Source organism: Schistocerca americana, chromosome 7 (assembly GCF_021461395.2).
Source record: "Schistocerca americana isolate TAMUIC-IGC-003095 chromosome 7, iqSchAmer2.1, whole genome shotgun sequence".
Classification (NCBI taxonomy): domain Eukaryota; kingdom Metazoa; phylum Arthropoda; class Insecta; order Orthoptera; family Acrididae; genus Schistocerca; species Schistocerca americana.
Genome location: NC_060125.1, coordinates 446,711,885 through 446,733,692, shown reverse-complemented (window position 1 = coordinate 446,733,692; position 21,808 = coordinate 446,711,885). Strand labels below are relative to the sequence as shown.

General features: G+C 39.0%; 1 protein-coding gene across 1 annotated transcript in view; it reads right to left on the bottom strand.

Moving 5' to 3' along the window:
• Positions 1 to 5,125: 5,125 nt before the first annotated feature.
• The window catches only part of LOC124622442 (putative helicase MOV-10), a 447,321-nt gene continuing 430,638 nt past the window's right edge, over positions 5,126 to 21,808 (bottom strand). The window contains exon 20 of the mRNA XM_047148140.1: positions 5,126 to 5,850. Coding sequence (XP_047004096.1) covers positions 5,801 to 5,850 — 50 coding nt within the window. The 3' untranslated portion in view covers positions 5,126 to 5,800. The remainder of the gene's footprint in view (positions 5,851 to 21,808) is intronic.

The following is a 21,808-nucleotide window of genomic DNA, read 5'->3' as shown; positions in this document are numbered from 1 at the left end:
GGTGATTAAAAACCTCAGCATTGCTGTAATATTTGGGACTAATTTCTTGTGCAAATAGCAACTAGGGGGTTCAACATTCTGTGTTGGATTCATTATGTGCCAATAATATTTACCCCAGCTGTCTGTCTCATTTTTTGTTTCCCGAGGCACTCAAACTCTTCTCCTATTCTATCTGTAGTTTATAAGTGAATCAGAGACATTCTGTCTTCGACTGTCATGTGATTTTTTACAGCAGGATACTTTAGTATAGGAATATTTTAGAAAATGTTTCTCTAGTATTGTCTGTATATATTATGTTGTGTTAGTGAGAAGTAATGGAATCATAAGACGATGGAAGAAAAGCCAATGTAAAAAAAAAAAACAGCAATGGTATTTGGTAAAAATCTGTGAGATACTTTGTTTATTCTGGTTTTATGAAATATGATGAAAGTAAATTGGTATCATGGTTAAAGAATTTCTGTGAAACAAAGAGGTAAGGTAAATAGAAAATGAAAGGGGTCAGCGTATGTGAAGGAGAAGGTGCAGATTGACTGAAAACTATAATTAACATCCGAAGTAATCATCTCATGTGTGAAGTAAGTATAATTTGGTGCAGCAGCAGAGGCAATATGCAGTAAAAACCATCTTGAATACTAGGTCTTAATATTAATTGTGGTATAATAGAAGTGTTTGTGTTCAGTGCAAACAGTATATGGGGATAACTATCTACTTATAGAAGAGTCGTGGTACAGCCTCTTCTAACATTGAGGAAATAAAATTTTAAACATAGTTACATAGAGTAATGCGTGTGGAAAGAATAAGCAAGATTTGTATATATGTCACCCTTCAGGTTAGAATCTCAAGCAATTTGATGGGATACAGTGAAATAATACTTTTTCTAAGAGATAGTTATGTCTGATCAGTAATGAGAGTTACGTTTGGATTAGGATAAGGATCTGTTACTGTGGAGTGTTTTTCAGTAGAATCAATTTTGCCTTGGATAAGCAGAGCTGGTGTTTGCTTATTAGATAATGAAGCAATAATGAAATAATAAAATAATGAATAAAGTTAAGGTCTTAAAGATTAGGGAGCCTGTCTTTGGAGTAGGGATATTATTTTGAGAAAGCACTCCACTAGCTAACAAGGTAAGAAATGTAGGTAAAATAATGGAGCCAACAGACATGACTGAGTAATGAAAAAGGCAACTCTATACAAACAAATGTGGTGTAACTATATTGAGGATCTATTTTTGAACTAGGCAAGATTGGGTAATGTGTATACTGTGCAATTCATGACACTGCAGCTGGGAATGAGAGCTTAACAGAAAGAGCAATACTTTAGTGAGGTACAAGTCATATAACACTGCATTAGCAGATGTATAGGTTAGCTGAAGACTTCTATTTGTGTTCTGAGGAATTACGAGCTTAAAGTGGTAATACTACAATGAAGAAAAGTAATTTTCCTGATTAATTGATAACTGTGGTACTAGAGTGATGTGAATAATCTGACAGGTCAACTATTTGGTAACTTTTTGTGATTCTGTGCGGATTTAATTTTCTGGTTGGATGAGAGTAGTACTAATAGTTGAGTGAAGAAGTACGGTGACGATTTGGTACAACTTCCATTCCCTTAATTTTGATTTGAGTAGTAATTAAGTTATGTGATGCTGACTATTCTCTTTTCACAATGTAATGATTAGTAAATCCATGGTACTGTACATTTTGAGTTTTTGTTAGAGGTAAGGTACATATTTTGGACATTAAGATGATATGAGTCCATAAATGGTGCAAATTTCATGCCAGGATATGGCATTTTAGTGATTTTGTGGTCAGTGACTTGCCCAGTTAGCTATTTGCAATATCTATCTGGTCAATCAAGTGAGGGGGTAATGTGACGAAGCGAGATGGGATCTTTTCATCTCCTCTCTTTTTTGGCCATCTGCCCCCTTATTTAATTTTAGTTTCATTTTTGCCTAATTACCATTAACATACATGAGTATAATCTGCATTTTCATGAAAAAGAAAGGTTGGCCCTCAGTCTTCAGAAATACAGACCTATATCCACAACCTCAGTTATAAAAAATTTTTTGGAAGCAATTATGTATGAGCAAGTTAGTGTCTGCTTGGGTTAAACTAAATATAATTAGTGATAAACAGTTTGGATTTAGGAAAGGTAAATCCACAACAGATGCAATGGACTCCCTTGTCAAAATAGTCCTAGATGTGTTCGAGGTTAGGGACTATGCCCAGGCTACATTTTGTGACCTGAGCAGAGCCTTTGACTGTGTAGAGCATGACACTGTGCTGAATAACCTAGTTTACTATGGTTTTGATGACAATAGTATAAATATGTTCAGGTCTTTTCTAGAGAACCATCAACAAGTTGTGTGAATTGGTAGGGAGAAATCAAATTTGGTTAATGTTAGGTACGGAGTGCCTCAAGGGTCGGTACTTGGACCTTTACTGTTTATACTAATGATTAATGATCTGCCCTCATTCATAAATTATCACACAATATTGTATGCTGATAAAACAACTTTTCTACGTAAAAGCTCTGATCTAGGTACACTGAAAACACTGACCGAAAATACCCTTTCTCAGTCCTCATTATGGTTCAAAGCTAATGGCTTCTTACTAAATGAAAACAAAACCCAGACACTTTACTTTAGCCTCAAGGAGATTCCTATCTACCAAGAATTATAAACTGTAAAATTTTTAGTTGTTACTATTGACAATAAATTAACATGGGAACCCCACATTAAAAATATATTGGCTAGGCTTTCAAGAGTTATTTATCTAATTGGAAATTTAAAAAGACATGTTCCCAATGACTGTGTGAGATCAGCATATTTTGCCTTCTTCCAAAGCATCATCTCTCATGGAATCTTACTCTGGGGTAGTAGCTTTTCATGACATTTTACTTTTACAGAAGAAAGTAATAAGAATAATAACAGATTCTGATAAAACAAAACATTGTAAACCTCTGTTTATTAAATTGCAGTTTCTTACAGTAGTAAACTTATTCATCCACAGTTTTTTATTGTAGATTAGAAACAATGTCTCTAATTTTATGAAAACTATTCATCCACAATTTTTTATTGTAGATTAGAAACAATGTCTCTAATTTTATGTTGAGAAGTAATATGATAGCCATAATACTAGAAACAGAACATCTGTAAACGTGCCATATCATAGATTATCAAAATTGCAGAACTCCTACCTAGTTCTTGGACTAAGGATGTTTAATAGACTAAGTGCTGACTTCAAAGAACTGCCTGTAAATATTTTTAAAGCTAATCATACAAGCTACTAGTGAACAATCTGTTTTATACCATTTATGAATTTTTTGAAGATGAAAATACTGTATTCTAATGTGTGCCTATTTTATATAAACCAATTTACATTGATAGTTTATGTAGAAATATATGCTCTTGACTTTGTCTATTGCTGTAATCAGCCGAATGACAATAAAATTTTTTATTATTATAGCACCAGATCTATTTTTGTGCTTAGTTTTGTGTATGTAATCAATTTTATAATTTATTTGCACCATTCCTAGTTAATACTTTTGTTATAGGATGAATCGGTAATTGTTTTGCAGCGTAAATTCTGTTGTTGCTTTATAAACAAATATACATTGTGTATTAATTACAAACATTTGGAAGAAAAACTGCTATGATTCTTAAAGTATTTATTTGGCTCTATTCAAAAACATATTATCAAAGCCAGCCCTTAATTAATTCCAAAATAATTACCAGGTTTGTCAAAAGTATTGTTTGCATAACTATATCTGTTAATTTAATTATTTAAACAAATAATTCAGCCTAAACATTTGTGGTAGAAGACACTACTAGAAGGAGGACATTTTTCAATGTATTCAGTTAATTGAATGAGGTATGTTCTAACTGTAATTTCTGTAAATTAAACATCAAACAATGTATAGTTTCAGTACCTATTATTGTGAGATTATATAAAGGCCCAATTTTTGGTCCTGAGATAGTCAGTCCACGGCCAATTTTCAGACGGGAAGTCTGTATCAGTTTCAAGTAACAACTACACAGTGGAATTAGTGTAACATAAATAGGCCACGTGTTAAAACAATGACAGTGTCTGTTCAGTAGTGTCACATGCACTGTATTAATCTGCAAGAACTGTGTGGTTAGGTTTTTACTGCTCATAGATGTTCAATGGTAAGCTGTTGTAGGAGTATGCTGACTGTTGCCTGCAAACTATTGATGAGGCTTATCAAAAGTTAACCAACAGTGAACTGGCCATATAAGTGTGTAATATTGTGGGGTTGTGAACAGTGAAAGTAAAGAACTGTGAAAAGCAACTGTGCAACTGTCAGCTACATCTTTTACAGTAGTCAGTGTTGAACTTCCACCCTCCCATTTTTCAGCAAGTATAACAATGCAGTACATCGCCACGGAGGACTAGCAATGAAGAAATGAAGCAAGCGAACTTCACAACACATGTAACAGTTGAAGTGTAACAGCACTTAATGTGGATGGGATTAAATTTTCAGACACAATTTTACAGACACAAAAAGATAGTCTGGTCTTAGGCACAAAAATAGTAATAAAGTTGTTAAATATGATATGATTGTTCTAATTTTGTGTGTTGCTTTTTTTTGTCTGAAGTATCCAAGAAGATTGTACAACAAGGTGCAGCCAGTGGTAGGTATCAAAGCAGAGAGGGTAGCAAGAACCCAGCCACACTGCCAGCTGCTGTCTTCTGGGACACAAAAGACTTCTCAGTGTCACCTCGGAGAAACTGATGCACTTCAAGGGCTTGAAAGTCCAAAGAAAATTGTTTTGTATTCTATAAGTGATGACTGAATTATTATTATTTTATCATTATTACTCTTGTTGTTAGTTTTGTGTTGTAACTCTCTAAGTTTTATACCTTTGTAACTTAGACACCACTTTTATTTTACACTATTTTTATTCTACAAGACCAATAAATAGGTTGTTTACCCAAGGATGCCCTTTCTATAGATAAAGGTACATATAGTATTGAATTACTAATTTCTGGTGGAAGTGATCTGGTTTAAGAATATTTACCAAGGCCTGATAGGAAGTTTATCAGTAGACAAGTGAAGTTGTTGAGAGCATACTAAGTTCATGAGGCAATTAATGAATACAAAATCAAGAAAAAAAGCAGTTGTTTATTTAATATACATGAACTTACAAAATAAATAAGTAATAATGGCCCTTTCAAATAAAGAGAACAAGATACAGAAACCTTATTACACAATACTGGTCCACTAAAAGTGTTAAGTTCTTCATTTGGCACAATAGTAGTAGTTCCACAAGCCACATATACATTGCTTACTTTCAGTCAGTGACACATCAGATTATATATAGTTATCGGAGTTAGCACTTGCATAAATCGCTTAATGGCAGTAGGCATGTCTGTGTGACAATAACCAGTGAAACTACTAGTAAGAAAGATGAGTCAATCAATGGTTTTCTTTTCTAGATACAGTAATATCAAGAATCTCAATATTCAATCACTACATCAAAATTCAGAGTAACTGTGTAGTCATACAACACCTGCAAATTTTAAATGCTTGTCAAATGCAATAGATCACTTATGATGAAAATAAAATGATAAATTATAAAATTACAAATATCTCCAGTATCTGAAAACTGAACCCGTTATCTCTGTCTACCAACAATACTACACATTCTTTTTGCTGAATATTTGACAAGTAAGAAGTTCAGTGCATCTCACACAATGTGGCCCACTCTGATACAAAATCTGTACTTCTATAGATGATGAAACCACTGCTCACATATTGAACATGCCATTAAAATCTTTTACATTTCACTTCTCCATTGTGGGCCGTCTTCTACATTTGATGGTTCATCTGCAAGAAAGCAAGAATGTTAACAACAGAAATTTCTCTGTCTGTTCAAAACAACTATTATCAAATGTTTATGCGTATAAATGCCAGTTAGTCATCAAAATCACTTAGAATCTCACACTAGTTGTGCAAACGTTTTCTCACTTACAACCTGCACTTCAATTGATGTGAAACACAATGTATATTCTGAGTGGACTGTTGTGTCACCACCAGACACCACACTTGCTAGATGGTAGCCTTTAAATCGGCCGTGGTCCGTTAGTATACGTTGGACCCGCGTGTCGCCACTATCAGTGATTGCAGACCGAGCGCCGCCACACGACAGGTCTAGAGAGACTTCCTAGCACTCGCCCCAGTTGTACAACTGACTTTGCTAGCGATGGTTCACTGACAAAATACGCTCTCATTTGCCGAGATGATAGTTAGCATAGCCTCCAGCTACGTCATTTGCTACGACTAGCAAGGTGCCATTACCAGTAAGTATTGATACTGAATCACGTACCGGCAAGACCGACGTTCTTCATTAACGGATTAAAGTTAAGTATTCCACCAGCTATGTCCGTTTTTCTAAATTCTAATTTCCTTGTCCTGTTCCAGACCTCACGCCTGCCTGCATGAGCTAAAACGCGTGCTTTTCGGCCTCCTTTAGTAACCCGGTGTTGGCTCTCCTGCCAACCACAACATGGACAGAAACTTAACTCAGTCAAAATATCTACAATTGACCAGGATACTTTATGAGAAATAACACAGAATAGTGTCAACTGCCAAGCAAACAAACAGCGCGACACTCACACAAGTTTCTGACATGGACAAAGGATCACCGGCAAACATATTAAAAGGATAAATATTCAAACTGACTTATTATACAAATGAATAAAGTGCAGCACAGTGAATGAACAGCCCCATATGTAAGAGGCAGTCACATTTTGAACTAAATTATGGCTGTGTCATTAGTCATACAATGTTACACATACCTTAGCATACTGATCACTTGTTTTGAGGCACATGTAGGGGAAAGGGGAGATTAATTAAAGAGTAAAGAGACAGCTGCATGATGAGAGGGTTATGAAAGGAGTAGGGCAAATTTGGTGTGGGAAATTCAAAGAAGGGGATGTACAAATAACAATAAATGTCAACTGTAGATTTTTAGGGAAAAACATTCTCTCAGTGGAGATATACTTGCTTAAGTACAGAGTGACTGAGCTAAATCAGAAACAAAGTCCATTCACAAAGCTTAACTGATACGGGAATATCTCTAAACTAACTCTCTTGTGCTCAACTACTACTCCTTGGGTGAGATGTAGCCACCTTGTACGCATGCCCACGACATCCCCTATACATGTGGAACCAATGTCCAGTAAAAGTGACCACTTTGTTCCTTAGAACAAAGCAACTCCTTGTGGTAAGGTACCTTCTGTAGGTGACCTGTTCTTGCAGGCTATGTTGGCTGGCAAAAAGTATGGTACATTTTATATGAAGAATTAACTATGAGAAAGCTTTGTAATTTTGTGCTGCATTCATTGAATGATGACCAAAGACAAATGAAAAATTAATTTCTTGGCAATATTTGGAATGTTTTAAAAAGAATGCCGCTAATTTTGTGTGTTAAATTGTTACAATGGAAGAGATATTGGTCAATCAGATCAAAATACTAAGCAACTTAGTAAAAAGATGAAACATGCACTTGACTCTCCAGATTTGGGACCCTCAAGCTTACACCCATTCCTATACAAAGAAGTATGTGATTGGAAAAAAAGAAATTGAGGCTGATGAATAAATTACGGAAACAGTAGATGAGTGTTTTGCAGATCTTCAAGAAACACACTTACAAAATGGGCTACTAATGGAAAACGTTGTATGATGATCATGGTGGTGATATACTGTATTTGTTTGGACCAAAAATATTAAGATCTTCAATGGATATACTAAAATCTTTTCTGATGCAAGTGTGATTATAAGTAGTCAAACAGTAAAAATTCAACAAGACTTAAAATATAAATATACACTAAAACCCATGAGAGACAGAGCAAGTGCAAGTGCACACACACACACACACACACACACACACACACACACACATGTGCGAGCGTATGCATATCCCACTCAGACACACACAAAGAAGTACTGAAATAATGTTTATACTGAGTTGTGTAACGTCTAATAAAAAGGAGAGAGGCAATGGAGAGATCTAAAAGATTATAATAGATGGAGGTGGCTGGGTGATAACCAAGCTGGAAAAGGATGATCCAGTCATTTTGTAACACACTAAATCCTTAGTTTAGGCCAGAGTACAGACACTACAAATTTTTTTAAAAGCTTTACCACACTAATTGTATCATCACATAAAGTAGAGGGTAGAACCCACGTGGATTTGCTTCTGCTGTCTCATCAAAATATTTAATGCTCTCAGACAGCATGTGTCATATAACAATTTATATACCACAGGCATAAAAAATGGGGGGAGGAGTGACACTCCCCTTGCCTGACTATGGAACCATGAATTACTGGATTGTAAACAATTCAGATATTGGTCACTACAACTACATCTCATTGGGGTGACTAGTATGAAGTATTATTCCGCTGGGCGGTTGTTTCACTGAGTGGCTTGGTGTCTCTCACAGCAAGCCAATCCTCCTCCAACAGTAACACGGCTCTCTGACTCAACAATGAGATGACAGCCTGCTGAGGAACAGCCCATTGTGTTCCTTGGAGACATTCTTCATTGCTTGATCTGCATACTGAGTTCCCCAAATTACTATGTACACCAGTACCTTTCAGAATTATATGATTCCCTTGCAGCTGAAGAGGAATCTATTTGCCCTGTATTGTTTGTACTATTTTCTTTGCTGGGTGCATTTGTTACAATATTTGTAGGACACAAGAGAACTGGAGCAGATGAGGAACTTTTTGTTTGGACGATGCCTCATCTGCTCTAGTGCCTTCACGATCACATAAAGTTCTATGCTAAATACAGTGTACTGATTTAGAAAAAGAATTCTGACAACATGGTCAGAGAAATCCATGGATCAGCCAAGGTAATCCCATTTCTTTAAACCATTAGTGTATACTGTATTAAAATTATGTACCTATCTGAAATATAATAAAACATGAGCTTAAACATTAAATTTATAGTGCATTCATTTTTAAAATTTGTCAGATTTAAAATAATTCTGGGCCTCTTTAAGGGTCAAGGTGAAGATCTGCTACAAACCTAGGCATAAATCCTTACAATGAGGCAAATTTATCTCTAATACATAGGACTTCACATGAATCACAAAAGGCATTGTTGATCTCAGACACTTACCAAAAAATCCTTCTGTTTGTGGGTGAGGAACAGTATTGAATGCAGACATCTGTGGTGCGGATCTCATTTGTAGGTATGCTGCACCATGAGGAATCACTACTTGATAAATGGTGGCTCACCAACCTTAGTACAGAGGGGTCAGAGTATGGCTCGTCCTAAAGGCTCCAGTGGCCAGCCTAATTCCAACATGGTACACCACTTTCGACATTTGTTTATGTACGTGTTTTGCAGATGACTTTCACAAATAACCCAGCCACAAATGCACAAATTGTCAGTAATACTGGAGCAGCTATTTGGTCTGCTCCCCACAAACTATGACTAATGTACTTTAAATATTTAGTGATTTCAGGTTCCTAAGATGTGACATTTGAGAAATTTGTTAACATCGAGTATAGATTTAAGTGTCAGGAAGTTATTTCTGAAAGTATCTGTATGGAGTGTAGCCATGTATGGAAGTGAAACATGGACGGTAAATAGTTTGGACAAGAAGAGAATAGAAGCTTTTGAAATGTGGTGCTACAGAAGAATGCTGAAGATTAGATGGGTAGATCACATAACTAATGAGGAAGTATTGAATAGGATTGGGGAGAAGAGAAGTTTGTGGCACAACTTGACCAGAAGAAGGGTAGGACATGTTCTGAGGCATCAAGGGATCACCAATTTAGTATTTGAGGGCAGCGTGGAGGGTAAAAATCATAGAGGGAGACCAAGAGATGAATACACTAAGCAGATTCAGAAGGATGTAGGTTGCAGTAGGTACTGGGAGATGAAGAAGCTTGCACAGGATAGAGTAGCATGGAGAGCTGCATCAAACCAGTCTCAGGACTGAAGACCACAACAACAACAACAACAAGATGTGACAATCAAGTAAGCTTAAGTTCACATGTGAGGCTGAAAAGTCTCACCATTTCTTTAAAAATAAGAATAGTATTCCCTCAACAAAGGAGAGTTTAAAACAGAATTTGAACAATTAAAATGAACACAGTTGAAAAACTCAAATATTTTGTCTCCAACCTTCTAATTGTTAGCTGTACATGACAGGTTGCATTTGCACAGTGGGGGGGGGGGGGGGGGGGGTGGAACCCAGAGAAACAAGACTTTGTACTGTCAACTACTACTGCCAGGTATGGCAAAGACAATCACATGAAATAATTCTTTGAGGGACACTATTCTTTTGTGAAAATAGTCAGAGAGAACATCACTGAGTCAATATATAAAATAATGTGGGAAGAGGAGAAACCATATAAAGATGGAAAGAAATGCCAAGAAGTTCCATTCATGGAGCTGTCTCAGGGTATTACACTTCCAAGTACGGTAGTATCAAAAGCCTGATATCAACAACTATACCTATTAGGTGATATATGCAGAGGAAAGCCTGTGGTATAGCTGCTTGCAGGAGGGCAAGATTATCAGGGACGAAATGAGACATCATAAACCCACACTGAAAGCAAATCCCAGATTAAGTTAAAAAGGGCACGGAGGGTCTTTTGCTTCTCCCTTTGAGATGCCACCTTACTTAGTAATGGACCCTGCGGTGACGAGGTGATGTGTCATGAGCCACCAGCAATGCACAATCCAGCTCCCACATAAGAAAGGGGCAGTTTTATTTTTCATCATTGATGTAACTTAAGTCATAACTGTCTCTCTCAGCCCCTTAACTCTCAACCAGTCTCTTTCAGTGGCCACTTTGTGGTGCCAAAAAGGTGGATCCTGATTGATTGTGCTCTGGCAAAATATGTGCCACTGTCAGGAAATGTCTAGTTGTTTGGTCTGAAGACTTCTGTTTCACACTACACCAGCCAATTAAGACCTCTCCCTGAAGTACTCCTGACAGCCTCTTATACAATTTTAGTTTTAGTGAAACAGTTTATGGTGTTGCCACAAGGTATTCTCACTCTCCAAAATAATTCAACAACATATTGCACTTGCTAACGGAAAGGCTGTGCAGTTCTCTTAAAGTTGCCCATCATTTGAATCTGTGCTAAGCTGTCCACCAGCTCATGATTGTGGAACAGTGTTTGTTGTTTAACCAAGGGCAGGACATCTTTGTAGCTGGCCAGAATATTAGGAAATGGTTCTCCTCAACAATATGTTCTGTTACCTCGTGATTCTGTAATATCTGTGCTTGGTTTAGTCTGTGGTGCAGGTTTGCAGCTACAATTAAAGACAGAGATTGTTGTGCTCTCATCAGCTGACAATGTATGGGTGTCATCACTGTTCTATGACACTGGCTGCTTCATTGCTGAGGTGAATGACTTTACGAACATAGATAGCTTGGTGACCTAAAATGTCTTTTTCATTTACAAGTATGGGCTACGTTGGGTGACTTATGTTTCCTATATCTCTTCCTCCTCTATGAAGACCACACATTCTCTGCTCTGTAAATGATATTGTAGCGAGCAATTCGTACACACGAGGAGGCGTATGGGGAGGATTATCTTTGTGGGCAGCTTGCCAAATTCTGCAATATGTTGCCCATCCTTTGTACCATAGGTGGTGTGCCCAAAATGTTGGAATTTAAAGCACAGGATGGGGTTAGGTATATAAAGCCTAAACGTTTGGCAGATGTAGTCTGCTGCAGTGTACACTGGTAATTTAGGTACATTTGATGTCAGAACAAAAACTGCCCATCTTTTCTAGCTCACTTTCTACTAGTGTTGCCACATGTCCCAATTTTTGTGGGATGCCACAATTTTTAGGGGTGTTACAATTTGTTCAGAGGAGACCTCACATGGGACGCCAATACTGAACTACACTGAAGTGCCAAAGAAAGTGGTATAGGCATGTGAATTCAAATACAGAGATATGTGAAAAGGCAGAATACAGTGTTGCAGTTGGCAACACCTATATAAGACAGCAAGTCTCTGGCACAGTTGTTAGATCGGTTACTGCTACTACAATGGCAGGTTACCAAGATTTAAGTGAGGCTGAACATGGTGTTACAGTTGGCCCATGGGCGATGGGACACAGCATCTCCGAGACAGCGAAGAAGTGGGGATTTTCCTGTATGACCATTTCATGAGTGTACCGCGAATATTAGGAATCTGGTAAAACATCATATCTCCGACATCGCTGCGATCAGAAAAAGATCCTGGAAGAATGGGAACAACAACAACTGAAGAGAATCGGTCAACATGACACAAGTGTGACCCCTCTGCAAATTTCTGGAGATTTCAATGCCGAGCCATCAATAAGTGTCAGCGTGTGAACCATTCAACAGACAGCGTGTGAACCATTCAACGAAACATCCTCAATATGGGCTTTTGGAACCGAAGGCCCACTCATGTACCCTTGATTACTGCACGACACAAATCTTTATGCCTCACCTGGGCCTGTCAACACCGACAATTGACTGTTGATGAGTGGAAACATGTTGCCTGGTCAGACAAGTCTCATTTCAAATTGTATTGAGTGGATGGACATGAGTATGGAGACAACCTCATGGATCCATGGACCCTGCATGTCAGCAGGGGGAATGTTCAAGCTGGAAGAAACTCTGTAATGGTTTGGGGCATGTGTAGTTGGAGTGGTGTAGGATCCCTGATATGTCTAGATATGAGTCTGACAGGTGACATGTATTTAAGCATCCTGTCTGATCATCTGCAAATTCATGTCCATTGTGCATTTCGATGGACTCTGGCAATTCCAGCAGGACAATGCAACACCCCACACATCCAGAATTGCTAAAGAGTGGCTCCAGGAACACTCCTCTGAGTTCAAACACTTCCACTGGCCACTAGAGTCCCTAGACATGAACATTATTGAGCATAACATGGATGCCTTGCAATGTGGTGTTCAGAAGAGATCTCACTCCCTTGTACTCTTATGGATTTATGGACAGCCCTGCAGGATTCATGGTGTCAACTGCCTCCAGCACTACTTCAGACATTAATAGAGTCCATGCCATGTCATGCTGCGGCGCCACTACAAGATATTAGGCAGGTGTACCAGTTTCTTTGGCTCTTCTGTGTATGATGCATATTCACTTTAAAAACTGATCGAGTACATGGTATTCCTGAAATGAATGTCTAAACACACTGACAGTGGTAACCAAGAAAACTATAATACAGTGTGTCAGAAGTTTGAGATAAGCCACCGAACCAAAGGGATGGCTCAGCACATGCCTGAAGTGCAGTTTCTAAACTACTCAACTGTGTAGCTTCCATTGTTACTTTTGTGCCACTGCTTTCTGAGCAGTTTCCCCCAACCCCTGCCCTGCCCCTCCCCACCACCACTCAACAACATTTGGTTAAAATATGACCAGTAAGTAATTTATAGAATATGTAGCATTTTGAAACAAAGTACCTATATTAAGTAATTGCATTAAAAATGGTTGGAATGTCAGTCAACAGGTAGCAAAGAAGCAGTACAAATATCTTGCATGTGTGATTTCAAGTGATAACAGGATACAGAATGAGATCAATAACTGAATTCAAAAATCAGCTCAGTTCTATCATCAAGTTCAGAACCTTTTCTGTAATGGGTAAGTCCCCTTAAGGTCAAAACAGACTCTACTTCAGTCATACTTTACCCTCATACCTTACAGCTTAGAAACCTCCACAACAACCAAACAGGTTGACAAAAACTGCAAGCTGCAGATATGAAGTTCTTATGAACTATGCTTCTCAAAACTAGATAGGATTGGGTAAGAAATGAAAAAAAAAAAAAAAAAAAAAAAAAAGGGAAGAAGCTGAAGTGTACAGATACTTGTAAGAAATAGTGAGATGGTCTGTTTGAGATGGTTTAATGCTTTAAGTGGGCATGACGGATATATCCATCCATGCTCTGCTAATTCACAGTGGGTTTGACATATATATCCATCCACTGCATTCTGTGGCTAGTAGCTAGTGGGAATGATGAGTTATCGGCCTGCCGTTGACACTGTGGTATTAGTTGAGCTTCATCTACTAGATGGCAGCTCTCATCAGGCAACACAGCATGTTCTACGCTAGTTATAACATTGTCCACTCGAGTGCGCATTTACAGCATGTGTCCAAAGAAGTAGCCGCAAAAACATGCCTTTTTCATCTGTGTTTAGTGCCACGTTAGTGAGTGATCTTTTGCAGAGGTGAAATGAAGTCGTTTATCAGGTCCGCTACTTTTAGAAGGTGACAATAATTTCAGTGAGAGTTCTGAAAGTTTTCTAGACATGGATGTTGAGGCAAGTGAAGGTGACTTTGATTCAGAAACACCTGACGACAAGACACTACTGCAGCAAATGGTACCTAGTGCATTTGTGCATGCTAGTTCAGTTCGTAATCAATACTTGTTCAGTAATAGTAGTGGTACAGTTGTGCCTCTAAAACAATGTGATGTTATGAGTTATTTTAAGTGATTTGCGGATGATGCTTTGTGCACAATAACAGGTGAACAGACAAACTTATATGCAGAACAGTTCATAGCTTCTCATCCCAATTTAGCAGCACACTCCAGGGTTCAGAGTTGGTGGGATACTACACGTGATGAGGTAAAAACACTTATTGGAATGCTTATACTTCAAGGAATTCCTCACAAACCAGACAACAAGATGAACTTCTCAAAGAGAGAACCAGTTGACACGTCTTTCTTCAGGAAACTGATGAGGGAAAAGTGGTTTCATCTTTTATTGAAATTCCTCCACTTTGCTGACAATACCTTGTATAACCCACTGGACACTATCAGCAGAAAACTATTCAAAATTCACTCCATTATGGAGCATTGGCGGTGTATATTCAGATCAGTATACATGTCAGAAAGGAACATCACTGTTGACAAATCATCGTTGCTCTGGAAAGGACCGCTTGGATGGAGGCAATATATTCCATGAAAGCAAAGCATAGCAGATTTGGCATCAAACTGTACAAACTCTGTGAAAGCAGTTTCAGGTATGTATTGGACTTTACTTTTTACCCTGCAAAGGACACTAATTATGCTTGCCACCATCAAGATGAAAAAATTACCTCTTGAATTGTTTTGGAGCTTGCGCACAATCTACTTGGGAAAGGACACGACATTACCTTGATAACTGGTACACCAGTCCAGATTTGATGGACAAACTAACCAGCAATAGCACCAACATTGTCGGCACAATGCAGCAAAACAGGAAGGAGTTCCCTGAATTTGTAAACAAAGAAAAACTGAAGAAAGGGCAGTGCATAACAGGGTACAGAGGCAAGCAGATGATAATGAAATGGAAGAACAAAAGAGACATTGTTACGGTCAGCGCCTTCCATGGTGATACAGTTTTAAATGTAAACTCGAAGAAGGGAATCATTCAAAAGCCACACGTTTTGTTCGTTACAACAAGAATATGGGGGTCATGGATAGGTGTGATTCTCAGATACAAAGCTACAAGATGGCCAGGAGCAGGATGAAAAAATATTATCAGAACCTTTTCCGCCACTTGTTGGACATTGCATGTTCTGTACAAGAAGCATGGTGGCGAACAAAGTAGAATGAGCTTCATGATTATTCTTGGTGATCAGTGGACCATATCTTCACCACAACAAGGGACACCAGTAGGATGCTCACCTCGAAAACCGAAAGCAATACGCCTTACAGACAGGCATTTTCCAGACCTTCTGTCACCCACAAAGAAGAAAAGACCAAAAAGGAAGTGTTTGGTATGCACGAGGAAACGCTTCGCAAAGAGACTTCATACTGGTGCACAGAATCAAAGTTTCCTAGTGTGCAGCACCTTCTTTTCAAATGTCTCACACTGAAAACAACTTGTAATATCATGAAAATACAGTTTTGTTAACTTCTGCAATATATTTTATTCATTTCCACCCAATATCAATTTAAATTCAACAGCGAAAACATGAAGGAAAACTTTTATGCGTGAGAACAGTAAGCAGCACCAACGTGCACTGGTGCATATTACCCTCTGTGGAAGAGGCGCACATGCGCAAACTACCCACTTGATGGGTTAACCATGTCAAACGAATGGATGAGGGAAGCTTAGCAAAGGAGTCACTGCAAACAGATGTGACTGGAAGAAAATCTGCAGGGAGACCAAGGAAGGAGATGGCTGGACCCAATGAAAATGTATATAGGAACAAGAAGAGTGAGATGGAATATAGTCCTGAAGGAACAATGGTATGTGAACAGACAGAAGTGGAGAGTGCTTGTCAACCACACCCAAGTTACTGGAGTGGAAAATTGATGCTGATGATTAGTATTCTTAAGAAACATGAAGCTTACAATTCCACATTGTTGCATGTTCCTTCATATTTAAACTTTCAATGCATTTTTTTGTATTATGGATTTTTTTAGACAAGTTTATGAATCATAATGCCATGAACACTAAAAACTAAACCATTTTGTTTTTTTGCAAAATATTGCAGTTTTATTGTTTCTCCTACCTATTATATTTCCACATAATGTGAATATAGGTATGAATTCTGTTATGTGCTGCGTAGCCATGTGTGTTACAAGAAAATGATTGTGTGTGTGTCAAAAAGTTTTGGAAACATGCAATGTGGCACATTGAAAGGTCAAGGTAGTTTCTTGGCATCATTTGAGTTATGATAACAGACGTTTAAACAAAAAACTGGAAGGAGAGGCTATATTTACCTGTAAGTGTAGCTGTCCTGCCTTTTAGTCCCTTCTCCCACCGATTTCTTACAACACCAGTCTTCAGGTCCCAGTTTTTTACAAGCTGGTTCTGCCAACACTACTGTTTACTCTCTTCATAATGATGTACACGTGCAGACTGAAGCAACGAATGAAAATTTGTACCAAGGCCAGGATTCGAACCAGTCTCCCACTCACCAGGTAGACCCACTAGCCACTATGCTATTCTGGCACAGTGGCTTTGCACAATGCATGGACTACCCTAGTATGCTGCCCTCCTCAATCCAAATTCCCATTCACACCTCAGCCCACTTGGTATTCCCTCTAAACTCAAACAGCATTGTAGTGGTTCTCCAACTGTTTTGTAATAGCACTCAGCAATGAACGATATGGGAGATCCTGCCTGAAACCCATGCATAAGTGTTTTGCTCAAATGAAACTGTATGGTTCCAGACACCTTTTCAAGTTTCAGGCATCAAGGATGTGTATATGCAGACTGAAGTGAGCAGTGGAAAAAATTGCTGTTTTGAAGAGCGCGCCGCAGCGCGTTGTGTGAAGCAGTCGCCCTTCGTTTCTGGCAGTGGCGCTGCTGTGGCAATCACAGCTTTGGTGTCTCCCTCTGGGGGAAAAGGGGAAATGTTGCTGGTTCACATGCATTTAAGGGGTGCTATGAGCTCACCAGGAGTCAGTGGGTCTGCCAGGTCAGTGTGGGGCAGTCAGTGTCTGTCTGTCGTCCGGAGTGCTAGTATGTGTTAGGCCGCCAGTCTGCTCGAGTTTGTTCAGGCAATGGTCATTGGGGGTTGGATTGATCGGTCGTGTACTGAGGCACAAGATGACTTGTCCATCTTGAGCATCGGCTCATGTGAGGTCGCCACATCAGTCCAGTGTGCCACGCTGTATAGCGAGGGGTAGTGGCTTTGCGACCCACACGAGAGCAACAGGGGTCAACCCATGACATTGGTCTAGCCGGTGCGAGCTGTAACGCCGTGAGACGGGAGAACAGCGCGCCTTCACGCATCCGTTGAAGTGGCTGGCAGCGGAAGGTTCGGGAGAGCGTTTTGGGGGTGCTGCGCCAGATCTTCACCAGACATCGCAGTTTAGAAGAAATTAAGTGATTCGTGATATGTTGTTTCATTTACTCGTTAAATTATACTTGTTTTCTTAGTCAGGTAGTGTCTGTCTGTCTGCCTGTCGGTGTGCTGTACGTTAATAGCTGCCTCTGTCATGTTTGTCAGATTCGGTGTTAATGAATTTATTGCTTGAAGTGTAACAGCCGAATTCCTGAAATATGTTTTTATCTTGCCTATCATCTTGAGAGGCGGTATATGTGTAACGTAGAGCATGTTTGGCCAACCTTGTATATTTTATGTAAGATTGCATTTCATGGGTTTTTATTTAAATGGTCATTTTAGTATATAAAGTTGCCACTGTTCCAAAAAAAAAAAAAAAAAAAAAAAAAAAAAAAATATATATATATAAAAAAATAGAGGGAAACATTCCACGCGGGAAAAATTATATATAAAAACAAAGATGAGGTGACTTACCGAACGCAAGCGCTGGCAGGTCTTTAAATATGTCTGCTTGTGTCTGTATGTGTGGATGGATATGTGCGTGTGTGCGAGTGTATACCTGTCCTTTTTTCCCCCTAAGGTAAGTCTTTCCGCTCCCGGGATTGGAATGACTCCTTACCCTCTCCCTTAAAACCCACTTCCTTTCGTCTTCCCCTCTCCTTCCCTCTTTCCTGATGAGGCAACAGTTTGTTGCGAAAGCTTGAATTCTGTGTGTATGTTTGTGTTTGTTTGTGTGTCTATCGACCTGCCAGCGCTTTCGTTCGGTAAGTCACCTCATCTTTGTTTTTATATATAATTTTTCCCACGTGGAATGTTTCCCTCTATTATATTGATATCATTAATTTGAATCCAACAATTACGTTTGTTAGTGTCACTGTTCCATTTCGAAATCTTTTCTGTCGTCTTATTTTCCTCTTTCTGTTTTTGCCAGTAGTTTCACTTTGTATTCACCTTCTCCTTTTTACCGTAATCTGCTATACTCTTTTATCCCGCCTATATATACTAAATAATACGTAACCCACTTCCAAACCATAACCAAAAAAGTTTTTTTTTGCCGCTTTCAGCACTACCGTCACTATAATATCCACCGTTTCTAGTTCACAAACAGCTCCTTTCACCTTTTAAACAACCATTTCGGCCAGTTCTAATAACTTTCGCTATTTCCATTTCGGTTTTTCCCACATCACTTATAATTTTTAGCTGCTTCCCACAGGTTTTAACGTCATTATTTCTTCGTCAGACAATTGTTAGCCTCATTTTCATAATCTGCCACCACAATACCACTCCTTTTAATATACTACACGCAGTTTTTTCGAAATTTTCCCGAATTTCTCCGTCCTTTAACGTGTTTTGGCGGCAACACAACCACCTAACCTTTATGCACATCATTGTCTATCAACCCAGTCCAACATAGCCCAGCTGTAACCAACACCTTTTCGCCTTTTTTCATTCCAGATCTCCAGTTACTTTCCGGTTCACCTTTATCTCTCCCCATATATTTCTATTTTCATTTTCATTTCACTTCATGTTACACTTTCCACCTTCTAATACCATGTCACCCTCACAACACCCCCACAACGACCCCTTTAAGTTTTATTTACATTCCCTCCGCAAACATGCCTTCGCCCTAGCCAGATTACGCTCCCATATTCTATTTTCTCAGGCTTGTCTGGCATTTGGCATCACCCCCAAAGGCCTCACACTTAAAGTTCCCATCTCTGGCTGCAACCCTTCCTTCCATCAGTCCCTATACCAGTTCCAAACTGAACAATCCATTGCCCTCACCCACCTAATCCTTCACCTACACATCAACTCAGCCAATGAACACAGCCGTCAACTCCTATCCTTAATAAAAGTCCTTAATCTTTCCTCTCCCACATCCACACCGGCTGTTCAGAGCATCCTCCTACAGGCCAACCGTAAATTAGAACAGCATGCCACCCTCCACCTCAAAAAACTATCCAATCTCCTGGTTTCCCACCTCCGGAAAGGCAACTCACTCACCCTTCACAACCTTTCCACCAAACCTCAACCTCCTCTCATTGCACACAAACCCAGTCTCTCCCATCTACTCAATCTCCCACTTCCAGCTCCACTCCCTCCAAAACCTCAAAATTCCGATCAACACAATCTGGAACCACAACACCCTAATTCAGTAGCTAACCTTTCCTCCAAACCTCTCTCCCAATCCAAAACCTCTGTCCTATCCAAAGGCCTCACCTTCAGCCCCACTCCCAGATTCAACCAGACAGCCCTCGTCAAAGATTTACTGTCCTACACTCGTACTCTCTGCTGGGGTCTTTAAATATGTCTGCTTGTGTCTGTATGTGTGGATGGATATGTGCGTGTGTGCGAGTGTATACCTGTCCTTTTTTTCCCTCTAAGGTAAGTCTTTCCGCTCCCGGGATTGGAATGACTCCTTACCCTCTCCCTTAAAACCTACTTCCTTTCGTCTTCCCCTCTCCTTCCCTCTTTCCTGATGAGGCAACAGTTTGTTGTGAAAGCTTGAATTCTGTGTGTATGTTTGTGTTTGTTTGTGTGTCTATCGGCCTGCCAGCGCTTTCGTTCGGTAAGTCACCTCATCTTTGTTTTTATATATATATATATATATATATATATATATATATATATATATATATATATATATATATATGAGATTATAATAGAGGGAAACATTCCACCTAGGAAAAATATATCCAAAAACAAAGATGATGTGACCCACCAAACGAAAGCGCCGGCAGGTCGACAGACACACAAACAAACACAAACACACACAAATATGTCTGCTTGTGTCTGTATATGTGTGGATGGATATGTGTGTGTGTGCGAGTGTATACCTGTCCTTTTTTCCCCCTAAGGTAAGTCTTTGCGTTCCCGGGATTGGAATGACTCCTTACCCTCACCCTTAAAACCCACTTCCTTCCATCTTTCCCTCTCCTTCCCTCTTTCCTGATGAGGCAACAGTTTGTTGCGAAAGCTTGAATTTTGTGTGTGTGTTTGTTTGTGTGTCTGTCGACCTGCCGGCGCTTTCGTTTGGTGGGTCACATCATCTTTGTTTTTTATATATATATATATATATATATATATATATATATATATATATATATATATATATATATATATATATATAAAAAATCAAGTTGCACGTTTGGTGGCAAGTTAATTTTTTTAATGTTAGTGTTTTGTACCATTTCCATCCCTTCAACGGGGTGCATAGTTTATGTGCTTGTGTGAGTTGTTAAAATTTTTAGTTTAAAGTAATTTGGTGTGTTGCAGATTTACACCAGTGTAGTCTTTCGGAGGTTGTTGTGAGCGGTCGTGACTACGGCCATGTCAAAAGGGAGGGGCAAGGTTCTCAGCCCGAAAGCTCATACAGTAAAAAATTTCTGATTATAATTTTAAATCTGTTTCTTTTTTTTCTTTTTTCTTTCTTTTTTTTCTTAGAAAAGAAAGGTGGGGGGCTTTTAGGAATAAAATTTCCATTTGTTGAAAGAAATTTGATATGTTTTCATCAGTTACCAACTGCCCACTGGCAACTTCTTCCACACTCACATAGTGTGATGAAATGTGTTAATGTTCTTGATCAATCGCTAGTAAATAAAGCAAATTCTTAAGAAAAGATTTTGAAAGTAAATTCACGGTTCATGAAGCAGTGAATTAAAATTTGTACGAACCCAGGTCTGCTGTTCAGTGTGCAGATATGCTAACCACTACATCACCCTGCCACACTGGCTTAGAACAAATGCGCAGAGTACCCTAGCATGCCTCCCTTCTAAATCTAAATTCCCGTTCAAGCTTGAAAAGGTCTCTGGAACCATATATTCTCATTTGACTAAGGCACCTATGTCTGGGTTTCAGGCAGGATCCACAATTTCATTCAATGTTGAGGTGATATTGCAATACAATTGGAGAGCCTCTGTAATGCTGTTTGAGTTTTGGGGGAATACCAGCAAGGTTCAGGCATGAATGGGTGTTTGGACTGAGGAGGGAGGTGTGCTAGGGTACTCCGTGCACTTGTGCAAAGCCACTTTGC